Raw genomic sequence first — 20,021 nt, 5'->3', positions numbered from 1 at the left:
AAAACTTTTTCCATAAAAAGGCGCACCGCATTATAAGGCGCACTAAATATATGGTAAAATACCGTACTATAGTGACTGGGGTTGAGTTACGTATCTACCTGATGGAGCTGCGCTACAGGAAATGCTACAAAATCCCACAGCAAATGCAAAAAAAAAAACAAGAAGAAAAGTACCGTATGTCAAACTTTATTAACAAAATAAAATACATGCTTTGCTCCGTCTCGTCAAAGTCGCCATTATGCGAGTCAGCGTCGCTGCTGTCGTCTTGAACGTTTGTGACGATTCCTGATGTTTTTAGCACCATTACTTCGGCGACACCACCTACATTACCCACAATCCCCCTGACTACAGTAACAGAAATTACCGTAACGATTATATATAAGGCGCACTGCATTATAAGGCGCACTGCCGGTTTTTGAGAAAATTAAAGGCTTTTAGGTGCGCCTTATAGTGCGGAAAATACGGTAGACCTCTGTGGTTGCTTTGATGCATTAGTTTTAACATTTAACTCTGTTGAAGAACAAGGACTATTCATGTTTAGACTTGTCGTACATTTCCTGATAGCTCTGTCAAATGAATTCAGAGTATTTACATATAATGTGATGCTACATTAAAGTTAATTGCCAGATCTGATTGTTTCTTCTGTCACTGAGTAGTCAGTGGAACCACATGGTGTTACACTTGCCGGAGAGGGGGGAAAAATGGTCCCACGTCAATAAAGTTTAATTACTACTACTGTCATTTAGAAGACTATTACTGTCATTAATTGATGTCACCCTCGTTGCGTCTCGTCCAGGTGCAGACTGTGATGTGGATTCAGCTGCCCGCTTCATCGCTGCCACTTTTGTCTCACTCAACAACACACCCAGCAAACTCATCTACCACCACTTCACCACGGCAACCGACACTTCCAACATCCAGGTCGTCTTCCAGGTCGTTATGGACACAATAATCAGAGAGAACCTGGCAGCTGTATCGCTCCTATAACCGGCGGTGGTGGCATGAACTCCTGGAAGCTGAGACGTCATCAGTACTTAAATGATGTCTCTACTGAAAAGACTGAAAGAGTCCAAAAAAAAAAGGAAATTAGGGCAGTGAACTGATCTCTTCCAAAGATACTGTCTTTTTTCTGTTACACGAGGGGCAGCCTGTTTGGCTCGATTGTATTTAGAAGGTGAAGAACCACTATGCCAAAACATTCTTTGCCTTTTTGCCCTAAAATGAAGATTTTTAAACCTTTTTTATTAATGGGCATTAATATAAATTTTCTTTACCACAAAAGCTCACCATCAACAGTGACAATGCTCTTTTTGAAGACTTCATTATTTGTGTCTTCCTTTTGTGTGTGGGGAGGATTTACTGTTAGTTTGTTAACTGACGTGGCCTGAGTTCACCACTGTAGCATCATGTGCTTCCCACACATCCATCACTACGTCTCTGCTGTGATATCCACCCTTAAAATGTTGCAGCCATCACTGAAAACACACACCAGTTTGCATTTACTTGAAAGCACCCACATGTCACTCATCTCCCTGACTGTTATTAGTCTATGATGATTCTGGGTACCTATTATGAATGGAGACCTTAGAATCATTCCTAGATTTAATTTCCTCCGTCTCCCCAGTGACTATCATGGTTACAGTGTTCGACACTCATACAAAAGGTTATCAAGCACAATGTTGCCTCCCATATGCGATTTGTGGTTTTCTCTGGAGCTGGTTTTGAGGGATCCCCCTGAGCACCCGACTGTGCCATCACCCCAGCCACTCTGATGGATACTAATGACTGACTGACGCAGTCTGGAGTGAACACAGACTGGAAAAACAGTGCCTTACAATAAACTGGAGTTCATGGAGTCTGAATATATGGAAATGTTTTTTTTGTCTTTCTTAACACTTAGTGTTTGTGATTCACATTGTATCTCTGCTTTTAAAGTCTTAAAGGCCACATACTCCTGCTGTTATTTTATATCATGTACTCCACTGAAGCCACATTTAAAAATAAATGTGGGTTTCGTTCTGTATTTTTGTTTGAAGACAACCTGATTTGTGTATTTTTTTCATTAAGATTTGAAGACAAACAGACCACACACATCATGTCATCAGTATTTGTTCATTTTAATTAATAAAATAAAAGTATTTCCCAGAAAATGTGCACTGCAGTCAACTTCCAGGACATGTATTACATTATTACAGTTTGGCAGTAGGCCTACACATGTCAGGGTTGAATAGTAGAGATGGAGAGACTCCTGAAATGATAATGGCTTCAAATGGTTTTTTTTCTTTTATATTCATTTTTATGCAACGTAAATAAAACTTGACTTGTTTTTTTTTTTAGATTTTAATTGCCATAACATTCAGAGTCTGCAGCGATCAATAATCGACTCTTCCTCTGCGCCACCATGCTCCCAGACCTCACGACTTAAGGCTGATTTATGGTTCCGCCTTACACCAACGCAGGCCTACGGCGTAGGGTACGCGGCGACGCACACGGTCCGGTGCGCGTTGCCGCGTACCCTACGGCGTAGGATCTGCGTGGATTTAACGCGGAACCATAAATCAGGCTTTATCCCTCTTTTCATTCATCAATGTTGGGTGTTTCTGGAGGGACCGAGGGGAGGACGGGAGGGATGCGAGGCCTGGCCGGGACTCTCATCAGGCGGACAGGCAGTCCAGGGAGTCCAGGGTGAGGAAGACGTCCGCTTTGCACTGAAAGGTCCCGGTTCCGTCCCGCAGCAGCTCGCAGCTCTTCAGGTCCGGAGACACATCCTTAACGCAGATGGCCTGCAGGAGGAGGTATCAGTGAGCACAGAAACTAAACACTCAATGCATCTCTAAAATATCAAGATTCATTTCATTATTTAAACTGCTTCTGTTTTTTTTTTTTTTTTAAACAAATAATTGGTGTGGAACTTGACTTGACCTCAGGACATGCGCAGTGGCACGCACATCTTGCCATTATTTGGCTTTCCTCTCTTTGTAAGTGATTATTTATGATCTAAAATGTATTTGCTAGGTAAAATTAGTTTTTTGTTGTTTATTTCATTGTCATTTAAAAAACTAACACAAATCTGTTTAGAAAGAGATACAAAAAATTATAAACAGGGTATATGGAAGAGGAAATGGGTTAACGAGGAGTGTGAGAAACAAATCAAATAGGGAAAAAGGTATTATATTTGCTTAAGATATGTTTAGATATTTATGTGGATATTTATGTAGTATATATTATATGTTGAGAGATAGTTATAATTATGTAATATATGTTATATATTTATTAGGTATGTAGCATATATAGGCTATATTTATAGGGGTATTTATGTAGTTTATATAGTGTATATTTATATAGATTTATATAATATTTGTATTTTCTATATATTGATATAATATTTATGTAATATTTATATATACTTATTTGGATAATTATGTAGTAATAGGCATGTTTACGTAGTATTTATATAGACTATTTATATGGATGTTGTGTATAATAATGTAAATTCATAAATGGGTAGGAACTAGGAAAAAGTGTATACTTCTTCCTCCTTTTTTCGAACATATGTGAATATGAAGATGTTACTGTTTATTTTTATTTTTATATATGTTCGAAATAAAAATTAATGAATTCATTCATTCATTCATTCATTGACTATCTTTTGCCCTACATTGACCACTAGTAAAGCACCTAATGAGGTGGCTCTTGATTGCGTTTGGAAAGAGCATTTTACGCGCAAACATTTCTATCTTTGTCTATAAAATGGAGAGGTGAATAAACGACTTCCTCAAATATAAACAGAGTTTGACCATTTAAGTTGTACTTGCCATGTTCTTGAGGATGGAGATCTGCCTGTTCGCATCTTGGATCAGGCTGTTGCCCTGTTGCGTCTCCGTCTCCGCGCTGTCCGGCAGCGGCTCCTCGGACTCGGCTCTGCGGCTGTACGGAGACCTCCTGATGCCGGCCAGCAGCCCGGAGGCTCGGCCCACCGAGTAGCCGGGCCCGCTGCTCTGCTTGTACCAGGCGGACACCGACTGGCAGGACACGAGCAGAGACACTCCGACGCAAACCAAGGCAAACCTCACCGACCTCTCCATGTCCAGCGATCGTCTTTGCGCTTTTTACGCACGGGAAACCAGCGCTTTTTACGCACAGGAAACCAGCGCTTCTCTCGCTCGTACTTGGTCTGCAGGTGACTTTTTTTTGCTGTACACTAAGAAAACTTTCTGCTCCTTTTATAGGCTGGAGGGGCGACGTTATCGTGACCTGCGACATTCGTCACATCGGAGCCGAGGTGGGCGGATGATGGTCGGTCTTTAGGCGGAAAAAAAACATTTAAATTGATCAATTTTTGATGGTCTGGTGGAGTCGGAGAAAGGTTTGTGTGTGTGGCGTGAGGGGGTGGAAGATGTATTTAGATGTCAGTCCTTCTCTGACGCTTGAAAGGGTCAAAAGTAAAAATTGATCAACATCAGTGGACCTTAGCAGGCAGTGATGAAAAACGTCAAAAGTAAAAGCAGTTATGTATGTTTTAAACTGTCCAGTATTCCTGAATGTATACACGTTTTAATAGAAATTACAGACTGGACCGTTTCCAGAGGACTTTCAATAAAATTAGTGATGTCTGGAAAACTAAATAAAAAGTACTGCGTACCTTCAAACACAAAAAAAAAGGTTTCAGGGAAAAGATCATAAATAACACAAACCCTATTCAAGATTGATTAGATGACCTCACAAGTCTTGCACCATGAACTCCTGCTCCCTGCATAATTAAATCAGTCTTCATCTGCTCAGCTGAATGATTAAAACCAGTGCAATGGAGTGTAATTATGTTCCTTATGGGCAGAAATACACTGCTCTTACACAAACTAGTGAAATCTGCTCATATATACAGTTGAAAATTTTTCCCTCATACACTGGTGAAATCCTCTCACAACTGAACTGAACTGGGTTTTTTTTCCACCATTTGCTATATTTTACTTTAAAGTCAATTCCAAATTTGCCTTGTATGTTAAGGTGTTAATTGTTTTGTATGTTGCCATGATGTTTTGTAAATGAATTCTTGAATAAATAAGTTGTACAGTACTCATTTTTACTTATAATGGAAAAGGGGCCTGATCACTGCCACGTAAGGGCAGCAGAAACCATGGAAAAGTGTTTCATTCAGACGTTTATGAACCTTATCCTCAAGGCCTTGCATTTACACGTGGACATCAGTTTATAACAGATTTGTTAAATTCAAATGGGACTCCTTGTGCCAAAGTTGGCTTTGCTGCTTGCCTATTCTTGTGCCCAAATATAACATGGACCGTTCAAATAATCATGTTTATCAGAATGCAAGTAATGATGCAATGTGAGTGAAATTTTCAGTCACTTGGATTTCTTTTAAGTAATTTGAGTTTTGTTTTTCCATCTGCATGACCAACGTGGTCAGATTGTTGCAGAACAATCTGACCACGTTCACCATTACAGCTTCAATTGCTAGTTAGCTATTCAGCTCGTGGAAATTGCAGAATTAAAACTTACTGTACCGATAGTGAACAAAAACCAAGGCAAATGAGCTGTAGAACTTTTATTGAGAACACAGAAAACTGAACATACACATACAAGTGTTTGTTTGAGAAAGACATTACAAGAACTGTTTTTGTATCATTGAACTCAGGCCAGATCATCCTCATCTCAGAACATTGAAACCTGAAACAGACAGGATGCACTTTTTTTTTTAACATTGAAAAGGGAAAAATGAGCAAGTCAACAGAAAGTTTAGGCCAAATCCTCCTCAAAGTCTCCCTCTTCTTCAGCAGTGGCACCCTGGTATTCTGACACCAAGTCATTCATGTTGCCCTCAGCCGCAGTAAACTCCATTTCATCCATACCCTCCCCGGTGTACCAGTGGAGGAAAGCTTTGCGCCTGAACATAGCCGTGAACTGCTCAGAGTGTCATGCTGTGTTTAATTGTATATTTATTTATTGTTTTGGAATTGTGTTAAACATTTTACTTGCATGCATGTTTTTGTTGCTTTGTTTAGTTACTGTTATTGTTTGAAATGTGTGTTTTGAGTTTGACATGCAATTACTTTTTGAGTTGATTAGACACAGCTGAACACTATTAAAGGTATTGTGACATCATTTTTAACATGCTTTTAACACTATTAAAAGTCTTGGCCCACATCCCTCAAATGTGTCTAAAAGAGTAACAAGAAAAACTTCACTCTAGTACTCCATTCGTGGCTTTTTATGACGGTGTTTTTTTGCGCAGTGAAAAACGCGTCCTTTTCCCCCTTTCCTGTCAATCATTGCTCCGCTCCTCCTCCCAACCTCCTCCAACCCAACTGCTACACACTTCTGCCGTCTCCACACACACGCTCGCACACGAACCACAAACACCCACACAGCCCGAGGATGAAGTCCGTGACCAGAGGACGGTAGCTCCCCGCAAGCCATACGCTCACAGCGGCGTCGGAGAGTTAAGCCGGGAGCGACAGGCGAAGCATGCACGGAAAAGCAGTAGGGCGAAGCAGACAGTCCACAGCAAACAATCATAAAAATAAAAAGGCATGCAAGCAGCAGTGTCCCCTTATCTTAAGTCCAGTCAGTGGCCGCGGGTCTTCTTAGCAGTTCTCCTCCGGTGATTAGAACAAAAGAGGCTCTAAACAGCTCCACGTTAAGCCTGATTTATGGTTCTGCGTTAAATCGACGCAGAGCCTACGCCGTAGGGTTCAGTGTACGGTGCGCGTCGCGTAAATCAGCCTTTATGGTGCGCTGGAGAGGAGAGGAGGCAGGGAGCTGGGTGGAGGGGGCGGTGATTTAGTGGGTCTATACGTAACGGCCCGCCACCAAACGCGCCATTTTTGCATAGTTATGCGGAAAATCCCAGAAAGCACACAATACACTGAATGTTAAAAGTTCGTTGTTTTTTGGGTGTAATTGATGACCCAACAAAACACACAAAAAAAAAAAAAAAAAAATCAAGAAAAATGTGTTTTTCATGTCACAATACCTTTAAAGCAGGAACCTGATCCTGACTGACAGCTGCAGTGGCCAATGAACTACTGCAGGCTGGCCCCCCTAGACCAATGGTGAACCAGGGGAGGGTTTCCTTCCACCTAGATATTCACAGAGTGACATTCAAGCAGGAGGATGGACTGACGGACAGAGGCCCAGGTTGTTGGGGAGCCCCCGGCGGACCGGAAAGCGGACGCAGCAGTGTATTGGAGGCCTTTGAACGCTAGTGGCAGAAGTAGGAACTTCTGCCTAAAAGCTGTGAGTTTCTCCAACCAATACACTGGCTGTTGCAAGCCGAACCACTTCGTGATAGCCAAATGAAATATCCTGTGGTTGTAGGGCAGATTGCTGGCTATTCTTCTTTGCTCCAGGGTCAAAGAGTGTCGACTGGAGGTGTGTAGCAGAGGGATTCCTGTTGGCGTGGGCCTGACTGCTGTGGATTCCAGAGGGGCGCTAGAGGACAGTCTTGGAACATGACAGTGAGCCCCTGAACGGATTGACTTTGACTGTTCATTTTTAACCCTTGCCTTTTAAGGATTGGCCATTTTAAGAGACATTTCTCCCATTTTAAGAGACATTTTCCCCACCCCTGATTTTATGTTAACAGTCTTTGCACAATAAATGTTTGTTGCTGCACCCTTTGTGTATGTGGGTCACCCTCAAAGAACTGAAAAGTATTTCCTCCGGGACTTGGATTATTTTATTACCATAACTTTAAGAACCACCCCTTTGACAGATGTGCTTGAACAGCTCTTGAATGGCTGTGCTGTTGCCAATTAAGGTGACAGCCATCTTAAGGCCTCTGGGTGGAATGTCAGACAGCGGTCTTGACATTGTTGGGGATCCATCAACAAAGTAACTGCTGTTCTTGTTCTGTACGTTAAGCATCTGCTAATCTACCTCCATAGACATGCAACCGTGGAAGATGGTAGCCACTGTCAGGTAGCGGTTAGCTCTGGCACCGTCAGCGATCTGTACTGCTGGCTACTCCGACTTGTGAGGGGCGTAAAGCCCGGCATGAAGAAGTGCAGACGAGGGAATTGCACCATGTTTACAGCCAGCTTGCGCAGGTCAGCATTGAGCTGCCCTGGGGACCTGAGGCAAGTCATGACACCACTCATGTTAGCAGAGACTAAATGGTTGGTCACCGTATGTTGGGGTGGTGAGTTTCAGAGTACGGAAACAGATATCATAGAGCGCCTCGTTATCAATGCAATAGGTCTCATCTGTGTTTTCTACCAGCTGATGGGCCGATAGCGTAGCATTGTAGGGCTCAACAACAGTGTCAGACACTTTAGGGGAAGGCATCACACTGAAGGTGTTCATGATGCGGTCAGGGTATTCTTCCTGGATCTTGCTGATGAGCAGGGTGCCCATACCTGAGCCGGTGCCGCCACCGAGGGAATGTGTGAGCTGGAAGCCCTGCAGGCAGTCGCAGTTCTCAGCCTCCTTCCTCACCACATCCTGGACCGAATCCACCAGCTCCGCACCATCGGTGTAGTGACCCTTGGCACAGTTGTTGCCAGCACCACTTTGGCCTATGGAAAAACATTAATTCGTTATTGGGAGGGGGAAAAAAATATAAAGACACTTTCAGATATTAACCCACCAAAAACAAAGCTGTCAGGCCTGAAGACTTGGCCAAAAGGTCCAGATCTCACGGAGTCCATGTTGCCTGGCTCCAGATCCACAAGCACAGGGATATTTACCACCTTCGGGGAGAGGAAGAAAAATACATTTTATTTCAAGAAAAACATTTAATACAATACTTGCCAAATCATTTGCACTTACCTGAAGCTTCATTGTAGTAAACATTGATCCGGTCGAGTTGCAGGTCACTATCCCCATGGTAGGTTCCAGTTGGGTCAATGCCATGCTAATCACCTCCCAAAACTAAAGCAGAAAAATGCAGAGAAAGAGAAAAAAAATTAAAATGGCGTCCTTTCCCGCTGCAGCGGCCGAGGCACGCACGCCACCGCACTATTGGCGCGAAAACGTTTGAATTCTAATGGCTCTTTTACGTCAACCGCCCGCTCCACCCAAAACCTGCTGGAAGAAGCTGCCATAAGGCCTTGGTGAAAGACGGACACACTTCAGATAGTATAAAATTCAAATATCAATGAACATACTAATCAGTTTTTAACCCACCCATTTTGCCGCAGTTAAAAACGCTTAGCTGCTTTACACAAAAGCGATCAAACCCACCCCCCTTCCAAAAAAAGGCCACCCTTTTCACTTTGCAACAGGCCAAAATTTAGTGGGGAAAAAAAAAAAAGCGCTTTTCGATTAAACCTTTGTGCTCGAGTCAGGAAAGGGCTTATTTAGTTTGAAGCCTGATTTGCCCGAATCGAACCCAGGACCTTCTTGCTGTGAGACGGCTGCACTACCAGCTGCGCCGTGCCCCTCGTTGTGTTTTAAGTCATCCAAGATCATTCAGGTCTGAAAAGAAACCTGGCCTGAACACAAAAAAGGCCAATAAATAACATTTCCAAACAATAATTCCAAAACAGTCGTTCTATAGTGGTAACAGTGGTTTTTGCAAATTATTTTTGCAATTAACTCACCAATTTTCTATAGCTCATCAGCTTACCAGCAGGTCATTAGGAGTTAATGGAGTCTAAAATGTTAAGATTTTATAGTTAGGATGTTTAGTTCAAATGATGAAATGTTTGGCGAGAGACAGCATACAGACCTGCCACAGCCAGTGATGTGCACCTCACTGTCTGTGGCAAAGTGCTGGCTTTAAACTGTGGGTGTGGTGTAGTGGCAATCACTGAGTGGAACCTGGTGTGAGTGAGTGAGCATGTGAGCTGGTGAGTGTAGAAGAGTAGGTAACACACTTTTTTAGTAGTGCAGTGGCACGTTCACATTTTAACACTGGGTTACATCATACATGTTCTTACTTACTTTGGCACCGATCTGGTTACCGCACTGGCCAGCCTGACGATGCACGATTTCCCTCATATTTGCTTGACGATGTCTAGTCACTAATAAAACAGCCGAGTTTTTCCTTGCAAGTGTTCAACGGTCGGCTCTTCCTGCCGTTGGGAGGGCGAGTTGTTACCATGGTAACAACTCCTGTCACAGCAACAGTAGCAGCACCGCTCCGCTCTTTCCCGTTTATCCTGACCCAAACAAGATGACATTATATAATATTATTATATACCAATATTATAATATTATTATACTTAATATTATACTCATGACATATACGTATCTGCGCAACCAAACACCACTGCATTGCATTGTGGGAAGTTTCTGCTTAGCTAGTGTCCATCAATCCATACTAATACATTTCTGAGTGAGTATGGATAGCGCATACTATTGTGTACGTACTAATGTTTCGGACGCGCTAGAAAATTTCACATACTGTTTTTGCTACTCATTAGGGTGGAAGGATGGAATTTCAGACGCAGCCATTGATTTCTGAAGACCGGTTTTGAAGCTCGTTGCTCAACTAGTCGACTGGAACATGTCAAGAGTTCCAGCTCCTTCAGCCGATCCCTGCCGTACACCGCCACATGTTTCCATCGAGCTGGGAGCAGAACTAACCGACATGGGGGGGGGCTTGTTCCAGGGGGCTGAGCAACATGGACGTGGTCGGGATGGAGAGAAGCAGCTTCCAACTCCGGTCTTCAGAAACCACTGGGTCACGTGACCAAACACGTCACCAAACGCTATGTCCATTGTTACATACACTGGAAAGTTGGACAGAAATATAACATAACTTGCACTCACGTATTTCGGAATTAAAATTGGGAATTAAAAGTTGCGTTCCGTATTGAACCAATAAGGACATATATTATGTTCTTATATATTGATGTCATAATATACAGGTGAAGGTCTGAAAATTTGAATATATTGCAAAACTTAATTCGTAGTAAATTCAACTAAAGGTGAAACAAATATATTATCAAACTCAACAGTGCTTTCGCACATGCAATACTGGCAGAAAGCTATAACGCGGCTGCCGTGATGGGAAAAGTGACGTGACGCGATCATCCAGCACATCTATACTCGCAGTCACCGGGGTTGTAGTCTCTGCTGAAGCTAATATATTATTAAGTAAAGTTGTTGCTTCAGTCAGAGTTGTTTTGGGCTGCTGAGAAGACTTTGCTCTATCAAGCAATCAAAACAACTGCCAGTAAAAAAGAAAAATGGCGCTAACCAACCAAGGTTCAAGGTTAATTTATTTGTCACACCAAATATATATCAGACATACAACCCACTTCCGTTTCAACTGAAATTTTCAGTTGTGTTTGTGAGAGAATTTCACCAGTGAAACATTTTCAACTGTATGAGCAGATTTCACTAGTTTGTGTGAGAGCGTTTCAGTAGTATCTATGAGTGGATACATTTCCAGTTGTATGTATAAGAGCATTTCACCTGTGTGTATGAGAGATTTCACAAGTGAGTGTGAGAGGTTTTCAGTATAGTGTTTAAAAGAGTTGGATTTCATATGTGTTTATGAACGCTAATTCAGAATTATGTCCCTCACGGCACCCATAGAAAGGTGTAAAGTGTACATTTAAAAGTATCCACTGGAGAAAAATATCGGACTACAATGATGAACTTGTTAAGCAACAGAAAGATAAAAGGATGTACTGAAGAAATGTCATGAATCTAGTCAACTTATATTGTTTATTTTTGAACTTTAAAAGCAACACTGAATTAAAAAATATAAATACAAATAAGTCTTCTTTCTGAGGAGTAAATTAGAGTCTATCAGAGACGATTGTAGAGCGGTCTGCAGTGTGGCTCCAGTTTGTCCTCCAGGACGTAGTCCGGTCCACAGACCCAGGGGTCTCCTGTCTCCCACTGCCACTTCTGCAGACGCTGCCTCAGGCTCTGCAGCACGGCGCTGTAGGACGGGTCCGACACCAGGTTCCTTGTTTCCAGTGGGTCTGCCCTGTATTTGTTAAGATTGAAGCATCTTTAAGTGTCCCTTCCTCCAAAATGTAAATGTTTATTATTTAAGAAACACAGAGCTTTGTGTTTGTAATGCAATACAACTGTATAATTATAACTGTCCCTTTTTTGGTTTATAATTAACATTCATCAATAATGTATTTATTGTGCTTGAAGTCATGTGTGTGTAAAAACAAATAATGAATACAGCATCACAAATGATAGTATGGCCAAACATTCCCTGCAGGGGGCTGGTGACCCATCCAGGACCAGCAGCAGGGATTTAAACTCTTCAAGCTGCGAGGCAACACTGTAACGTGCTTCAGACTCTGATTATTTTTACCCATTACATTGCTACATTTTTTTATGTACACTATGTTACACTGTCATTTCTTTTTTTTCTTTTTTTTATTTAAATCAGAATGTCTGTCATAGGCCAACCCCCAGTCCAGGTAACAGTCGGACCAGACAGTAAATATGTCAGTGTTCACTGCTAATACATTTCACTTTTTAGTTATTTTAACTTTCTTTTCTTTTTTAAATGTTAAAAAATTATTTATTTGAAAATTCCTCCTCGATGGTACCTATTCTGAGTAGGTGTTTGCTGGACGCTGCACCAGAATCCCTCTTCAATTCTCCAAACTGAAAATGTTGTGACTGCTGTACTTTATATAACCCCACTTCAATTAAAAACAAAAATCCTCAAAGTATCTTTACCAAAAAACTTTTAAGTTTTATAAACTGTCAAAAAGTATTGTAAAATACTTCAAAGTAGCATTTAGTGTTTTGTGCTTTTGTTAATTAATAATGAAAAGAAAACTTCTGCACACCTTCTTCTAGTTTATTAGGCATACGTTTCGGTCATAAACCTTTTTTAAGGTGAAAAAGGTCTATGACCGAAACGTTGGCCTAATAAACGAGTGCACGGTGAGAAGAAGGTGTGCAGGAGTTTTCTTTTTATATTTGGCTGCAGCTTTCCTCCTCCGACGCACCTTTCTGCAAATCCGGTGTGCAAAAAGTTTTCTACTTCGGTTAATTAATAATGTAAAAGTTCTACATGTGTTACCTGACAGGTTGGCTTCTCTTAATCTGCTCTTGTTTTGGAAACTTAGACATGTCAGCATTTGTTTTTACATCTTCATCATGTTCTGAACCTGAAAATGTGATTTCATTTTACTCTTTTTTTCGTTTATGGTGGAACTTTCTGGGAATTTTCATGTCACATTTACTGCAATCAATACATTTAGTCAATGATTAATTCTTATAGTTTTACTCTCTTTAGTCAAAGGGGACTTTAAAAAAATAAAAATAAATATATATATATATATATATATACACACTTTTTTGTGCTTTAGAGCATATATTTGGCAAACCAAATCAAAAACTCTGACATAATACAATCCTGTCATTTACTTCCCGTGACATCACAGGCTCAAATCCAATTATCCAGCTTCTCCATCATTTTTTTCCACCCAAGTTCACATTATGAAGCCTCATCTGTTCCTAAAAAGTGCATCGTATAAAACTGTAACACTGATTTCAAGAGACGCACACGCTGAGGAGGAAGAGTGGAGTGAGGTTAAGTGACTGCTCCGCCCACTAAAACTGGCTGCTCTGAACTCAGCTTTAAAAATATAGTTAGAAAAGGAGCTTTTGTTCTATATTCCTGTTGTATTTTGAAGAAATGATGTCAAAAACATTCATTTAGACCTCAGCAAACTGTATCAACTTTTAAAAAGGATGTAATTGCAGTTGACAGTGTCTTGGGTGGTGACAGACCTGGTGTCGTACAGCTCCCAGCGCTCTCTGTAGTAATACTGATCAAGGCTTTTGAACCAGTGTGTTGGCTGCTGCGTTCTTGTGCGGTTCAGCAGGTCCTGAAAGGTGGGGGACACGTACAGATCTTGATCGATGGGGAAGGGCATGCGGTAGTGGAGGTTGTGAAGAAGGTGAAACGCCCCCTGGAGGACAGATCGAATCGGGTAGTACATGGTTACCTGAAATGAAAGTGAAGACACAGAAGTCAGGACGCAGTATTTGACTGTTTCATTAGAGTCTACATCAGAGTGACGGGGCCCTTCAGACCTCATGAAGGGACTGGCTGGAGTAGACTGTGTACCAGTTGCTGGGTTCAGTAACTAAAGCGGGCAGCAAGGAGCGACCAGTGAGCTGGATCGGCGCGGCAGGGCTGCCAGGAAGGCTGTGGGGTGGGTAGGAAATGGAGAACCAGTCCAGAATGGTGGGGGTGATATCTGATGGACAGGGAGAAGAGAGTGACCACTAACACCTTATTTGAAGAGATGTCATGCATTACAATTTTGTATGAATGTTGATGTTTCAGTTCTTTCACACAGAGGAAAACAATGTACAACGTTTATCTACCATCCTGACAGCTACAATATACAGCATCATGACAACATTGTATGCATTGATTTATTATATGATTACAACATACTAGTTGTGATTTAATTATTTTATGTTTAAATCTAGTATATGTTTGTGTGATTACTAGTTTTGTTCAAGGATTATTTAAATTATGAGTAATAATATTCATTTCTCCTTTGAATTCATCTTGTATTGATGAAGCTGCTGCTGAATTATTATTAGTCTCCCTCGTGTGGTCATTTATGCACATCACACCTCCTTGTTTCGTCCCTTTAGATTTTAAAGGGATTGTGACATGAAAAACACATTTTTCTTGATTTTTTGTGTTTTGTTGGGTGTCTTGACATCAATTACACCCAAAAAACAACGAACTTTTAACATTCAGTGTATTGTGTGCTTTCTGGGATTTTCCGCATAACTATGCAAAAACGGCGCATCTGGTTTGGTGGCGGATCGTTACGTAACGATCCGCTAAATCACCGCCCCCTCCACCCAGCTCCCTGTCTCCTCTCCTCTCCAGCGCACCATAAAGGCTGATTTATGGTTCCGCGTTACACCGACGCAGAGCCTACGGCGTAGGGTTACGCGGCGACGCGCACCATACGCTGAACCCTACGGCGTAGGCTCTGCGTCGATTTAACGCGGAACCATAAATGAGGCTTAACACGCCTCTTTTGTTCTAATCACCGGAGGAAAACTGCTAAGAAGACCCGCGGCCACTGACTGGACTTAAGATAAGGGGACAGTGCTGCTTGCATGCCTTTATTTTTATGATTGTTTGCTGTGGTTCGCCCTCCTGCTTTTCCGTGCATGCTTCGCCTGTCGTTCCGACGCCGCTGTGAGCGTATGGCTGGAGGAGGAGGAGGTTTGGAGGAGGAGCGGAGCAATGATTGACAGGAAAGGGGGGAAAGGAAGCATTTTTCACGGCGCAAAAAAACACTGTAATAAAAAGCCAGGAAAAGAGTACTAGAGTGAAGTTTTTCTTGTTACACTCTTTTAGACACATTTGAGGGATGTTGCCCAAGACTTTTAATAGTGTTAAAAGCATGTTAAAAATGATGTCACAATACCTTTAACTACAGAAAACCTGTTTTTCACAAATACTGGTTTGAAAGTCAAACTGGAACCTGCAGTTGACACGGTTTACAGCAAGGGACCATTAGACTTCTCTTCTAACAACCATTACGGACTCATCTGAAAACGTGAAGATGTAAATGTTAGTCATAGGATGTGCATGAATGCAACCCTGCACCACAGAACGTTTTCTGTTTCTGAAACAGGGCTGGAAAAGGCCTGAAGATCACAAACATTCAGATTCATTTTTTCCACCAAGATTGTGAGATAATCTTTGTTTTTATTTTATAGTATTTTGTTGTTTGTGCCCCAGTTTTATTTCAAACCTTTTCCTGGCACTGAATTTGATATGAGAATACATTGTTCTAGAAAAATTATAAAAAAAGACTGTAAGAGAATGTTGCTCTTACAGTCACTGTTTAAAAATGTGATATGTTGTTTTTTATACTATTTTCAATAAAATAAAATGTTTAAATGTTTTGCAACTGTTTGGATTCTGGTTCTATTTATATTTGACAATTCCTAAAAAAAATAGTATTAAAAACAAATAATAATCCATGTCCTACCCAGCAGGCTGACGTAGGCCGGGCTGGAGTCTCCCCAGCGCTCCCTGTGCTCCGGAGACGACACCAGCATGGGCTCTGCCGTCCCTGAGTGATACAAGTTTGTTCTTCCATTTGGGAAGGGGATGCCGTTATCAGAGCTGTAGATGATCAGAGTGTCATTGTCATAACCGGCGTCTTTGAGCTCCTGGATAACCAACCCAATACCTGTGAAGGAAATTTGCACCATTATACTTTTGTGACCTTCGTCCTCTTATTATTTGCTTTAACGAAAGTGCTGTTACACACCCTGATCCAGTCGGCTAACTGTGGTGTACTGCGCAGCCAAGTCGGCTCGTGCTGCAGGTGTGTCCGGGACAAAGGGAGGAACCTGAAATGCATGAGATACGTCATAAAAGTACAAGTATACAAGAGTATTAGTAAAATACTGAGGCCTTGACACACACGCTCGTATTCAATCACCAACCTTTACTTGTTCTGGGGTGTAATATTCTGGCGTCCAGTCGGGGATTCTTCCCATTCCCATGTCTCCATTCCCAAATTTCTCGCAGAAAGCTCCATACTGCGGCTGTGAATGACCACATCGATGTGTGTCGTGGAAGGCAACATAAAGGAAAAATGGATCCTCCTCCTCCTCTCTCACATTCCCACTGTTGGGCTCTTTCTCTCCTTTCTCTCCTTTCCCTTGTCTTCGCTCGAAAGCTTTCTCTTTCAGAGTGTGGAAAAACTTTCGAACCAGGAGTTTGATTCGGGTGATGTTTCTCCCGACTTGGAGAACAGAGTTATTTTCTTCTGTGTAGGCAAAATCAAAAGGGTACACAGATCCAGGGCCAACGTGCTTCTTTCCAATTATACCTGCAAGAAATGGCCATATTGAAAAGAAAGATGGAAAAAAAGTAACCAAAAATAAGAGTAAGTGTGAGTGTAGACATGTAGACATGTCCTTTCTTCCTTTACCTGTGAATATGCCGGCCTGACTGAGGAGCAGCGGCAGACTTTGTACTCCATCAAAGGAGTTGAAGTGATGAACCCCTTGATGAAGCCCATACATACCGTTTTGATGCTGAAAACGCAGAACACAACTCGTTACTCCACCCTAACACCGAGTGAATTGTATGTGTTTGAGAGCTGGCCTCACTTGTGGCAGGCCGGTGAGGATGGTCGAGCGGCTGGGGGAACAGCTGCTGACTGACGTGAAGGCGTTTTTGAACACCAGGCTGCGCTGGGCCAGAGAGTGCAGATGGGGGGTGTGGACCACCGAGTTGTTGTACACCTCCGTTTCAAAGCCTGCGTCATCCGCTGGAAGAGTGAAGAGAGACAAAGTCAACATGACAGCTCATACTTGATAGGCACAACTAGGGACATCAGTACTTTCACATGCTTCTAAGAAGCTCAGTTGAGTGATTCAATCTGTTGAATGACGCTGTAACTTTACTATCCAGTATTATCCAGTACAGGGGCGAAAATGCCGTTTCATAGTTGGGGGGGACAATAAACAGTACAATTTTAGAGAATAAATCCAGGGGGGGACAAGGAATAAAAGTTTTAGCCTTCCTTTAACACAGCTTCTTGACATTTTCATCTCTTTATCTCGCAAACAGGCAGAAGACCTTTCTTAGAGTAATACAAAACAATGGTATTAGGTGGAAGGTGGCAATAATACAGCACATCTGACATAATACACTGCAAAACCCCAAAATCTTAACAAGAATATTTGTTTTCTAGTTAACATGTCTCATTTTTAGTCAAAAAAATCTCATTACACTTAAAACAAGACTCATCACTGGAAAAAACAACAATTTTCACCTGTTTCAAGTAGATTTTCACTTAAAATAAGTAGAAAAATCTGCCAGTGGAACAAGATTATTTTGCTTGTAATGAGAAGATAAATCTTGTCCCACTGGCAGATTTTTCTACTTATTTCAAGTGAAAATGTACTTGAAACAGGTGAAAATTGTCAAATAACAAGTTATTTTTCTTGTGATGACTTGTTTTAAGTGTAATGAGATTTTACTGTTTATCATTATTTTTGGTTTCGGTTTTGGCCACAAATTTTCATTTTGGTGCATCACTAATAAATACTACTGCATTGTTCCAAAATTATTAATTCTGTCTCAAATTATTCTAGGGGGGGACAGCTTTACTAATGGGGGGGACATGGCCCTCCCTGTCCCCCCCGGGATTTTCGCCCCTGATCCAGTATATATGCCTGTTCATTCCAGGGGTGCTGATAGAGGTTAAATCGGGTCTGTGTGTAAATGTTTCCCCCTAATGGCAGCGTCAGTTACTGCACAATAACTTCACAATGGCTTTGTGTTTTTCTTCACCGTCAGTGGCTTTCTTTTATAAACTATAATGCTCCTTTGGAACACCACTTTTCTATTGACAAAACTAAAAACTCTCCTTTTATGCATCCTCGGATGTGTCCTACATACCAAACTTCTAGCTGCTGAAGCTGCTGGTACTGCTCCTCCGGCTCCCTTGCTTATCTCTTCCAAATAAATGCGTACTGACTGATGTCAAACTCCTTACTACCAATGCTCCAGCACAGGATTGTAGCCAATGACACCAGAATTATTGTGGGATGCAGTAAAACGTACCTTGTCCTGTTGGCTCAACAACACTGTGTGGCAACAGCTTGAATGAAACATAAATACTGTTATATATTCAAGCACAAAGCTCCATCTTTAAGTCGGTAAAACATCTATTTATTAGTTTTGCAAAGACCTCATATAGAACATGATTTGTGTTGTAGGCATGGTGTAGCATTTAGACAGTTAACAAGGTGCAACCAAACCCTGGTACACAAAAGCATATGAACAAAGCAGATTTCCTAAATTCTTGCAGATAAAAAGAGCAGGAACCTCTTCCCCTGGCCCAGACAGTCATCATGTAAATCAGATGGGATGCACTGGCCGTCTACAGTGCATTCTGTCTCACTTAGTTATCAAAAAGATCCCAGGACAAATAAAAAATCTAAGAAAGTGTTGCTGGATGAATGGATATGCACTTAACTAAAGGTGGAAATGTAAAATTTGCTGATGAATGGTCAGAGTCACGCGCACTGACAGTTTGCATCTGTTTGCATTTTTTCCCAGTATGTTAGGTAAACAAATCTATTATGTTCCTGCAATCCTGCAAACATACACATAGACATGTTAAACAGGATTAGTGTGTTAGATGTATTGTTAAGCATGTGCATGTATATAGGTATGTATAGTATATATAGATAGGTGTGTGCACATCGGGTATTGATTTATTCTTATAAATGTATTTATTTCGTGTACATTTAGTTAAAATAGATTCATGTAATATAAATGTATTTACAAAGGGTTTTGTATGTTCAGAATGTGTGTGTATTCATGTGTGTATATGTATATCTATTTGTATATAGATGAATAGATTAATACTACAGTTAACATTGTTATACAATGATTTTGACATGTCTGGAATGAATCAAGAAATGAAATGAAAATACATCAAGACAGAGGATCTTAATGGCAAGTTCAGTAAGTTTAGTAAGTCACATGGTTGTGAAACTGTGTGTTGTTGCTGAGCTGTCATTTTTAGTGCAAACCTTGCTGATACAGAACAAACTAAACATACTGGACGTCAATTACATCATCTGCAAAAGCTTTTCAACAAAAAAACTAACATCCCCCCGGAAATTGGTCAGTGTCAGTTTCGCTAAGTGTGCATTATCTGGAAGTTTGGGTCATAGTTCAAAATTTCTTCTGAGCTTTCTAGCAGGTGGAGGGCGACAGAAACGTGAACTCACCGATTATTAGAAGAACATTTCTTCTCTTTGATTCTGCGGGGTAACAACATGCTAAAAAGAAACACATGAGGTGAAGCAGCATGATGAGCCTTTACACGCCCCTAAGTCCTAAGATGTCTGCTGGCTCAGCCGTCAAATATTATACTGAAAGAAAATGTTTCAAGTAAAGGTGTTAAATTATATTTCCAGTAAATGAATTACAAGTCCATGGTTAATATAGTACATCCATGGTCCATGGCCTCGACCACATCATGTTTTGAACTTCTTCCTGAAACACTCTAAGCCCCGCCCCCCTGTGGTCATGTGACATGTGTCACGTG

General features: G+C 41.4%; 3 protein-coding genes and 1 pseudogene across 4 annotated transcripts in view; 1 reads left to right on the top strand and 3 right to left on the bottom strand.

Annotated features, from left to right (window-relative positions):
• The window catches only part of gnav1 (guanine nucleotide binding protein (G protein) alpha v1), a 36,241-nt gene extending 33,957 nt beyond the window's left edge, over positions 1-2,284 (top strand). The window contains exon 9 of the mRNA XM_061722389.1: positions 797-2,284. Within this exon, the coding sequence (XP_061578373.1) occupies positions 797-987 (191 nt within the window). The 3' untranslated portion in view covers positions 988-2,284. The remainder of the gene's footprint in view (positions 1-796) is intronic.
• npb (neuropeptide B) lies at positions 2,102-4,186 on the bottom strand. Its single transcript, XM_061722399.1, has 2 exons — positions 3,816-4,186; positions 2,102-2,783 (listed from the first exon to the last, which is right to left on the bottom strand). Exons 1-2 carry the CDS (start codon positions 4,083-4,085, stop codon positions 2,655-2,657), a joined length of 399 nt encoding a protein of 132 aa, XP_061578383.1. The 5' UTR covers positions 4,086-4,186; the 3' UTR covers positions 2,102-2,654.
• A 2,476-nt stretch (positions 4,187-6,662) lies between these two features.
• On the bottom strand, positions 6,663-9,957 carry LOC133444537 (tubulin beta chain-like; annotated as a pseudogene).
• Positions 9,958-11,184: 1,227 nt separating this feature from the next.
• Positions 11,185-19,963, bottom strand: sgsh (N-sulfoglucosamine sulfohydrolase (sulfamidase)). Of its 2 annotated transcripts, none has more exons than XM_061732542.1 (9): positions 19,702-19,963; positions 17,062-17,222; positions 16,881-16,986; positions 16,390-16,778; positions 16,212-16,293; positions 15,927-16,130; positions 13,987-14,153; positions 13,681-13,778; positions 11,185-11,902 (listed from the first exon to the last, which is right to left on the bottom strand). In XM_061732542.1, the coding sequence occupies exons 1-9, from the start codon at positions 19,781-19,783 to the stop codon at positions 11,719-11,721; spliced, it is 1,473 nt and encodes a 490-aa protein (XP_061588526.1). In that variant the 5' UTR covers positions 19,784-19,963; the 3' UTR covers positions 11,185-11,718. The 2 variants fall into 2 exon arrangements, with proteins under 2 accessions (XP_061588526.1, XP_061588516.1); XM_061732532.1 differs by having other exon boundaries at positions 11,190-11,902; positions 13,681-13,898.
• Positions 19,964-20,021: the final 58 nt, after the last annotated feature.

Source organism: Cololabis saira, chromosome 1, assembly GCF_033807715.1.
Source record: "Cololabis saira isolate AMF1-May2022 chromosome 1, fColSai1.1, whole genome shotgun sequence".
Lineage (NCBI taxonomy): Eukaryota > Metazoa > Chordata > Actinopteri > Beloniformes > Belonidae > Cololabis > Cololabis saira.
The sequence above is the reverse complement of the archived record's forward strand: the minus strand, read 5'-3'. Positions and strand labels throughout refer to the sequence as shown.

Excerpts from the sequence above, each read along its gene's own strand:
- sgsh (XM_061732532.1), bottom strand. The coding sequence starts at position 19,783 with ATGCTGCTTCACCTCATGTGTTTCTTTTTAGCATGTTGTTACCCCGCA. Across the intron at positions 17,223-19,701 it reads AAATGTTCTTCTAATAATCG|CGGATGACGCAGGCTTTGAA; the intron begins GTGAGTTCACGT and ends TCACTCTTCCAG. Across the intron at positions 16,987-17,061 it reads TCCTCACCGGCCTGCCACAA|CATCAAAACGGTATGTATGG; the intron begins GTGAGGCCAGCT and ends CTGCGTTTTCAG.
- npb (XM_061722399.1), bottom strand. The coding sequence starts at position 4,085 with ATGGAGAGGTCGGTGAGGTTTGCCTTGGTTTGCGTCGGAGTGTCTCTG. Across the intron at positions 2,784-3,815 it reads TCTCCATCCTCAAGAACATG|GCCATCTGCGTTAAGGATGT; the intron begins GCAAGTACAACT and ends CTCCTCCTGCAG.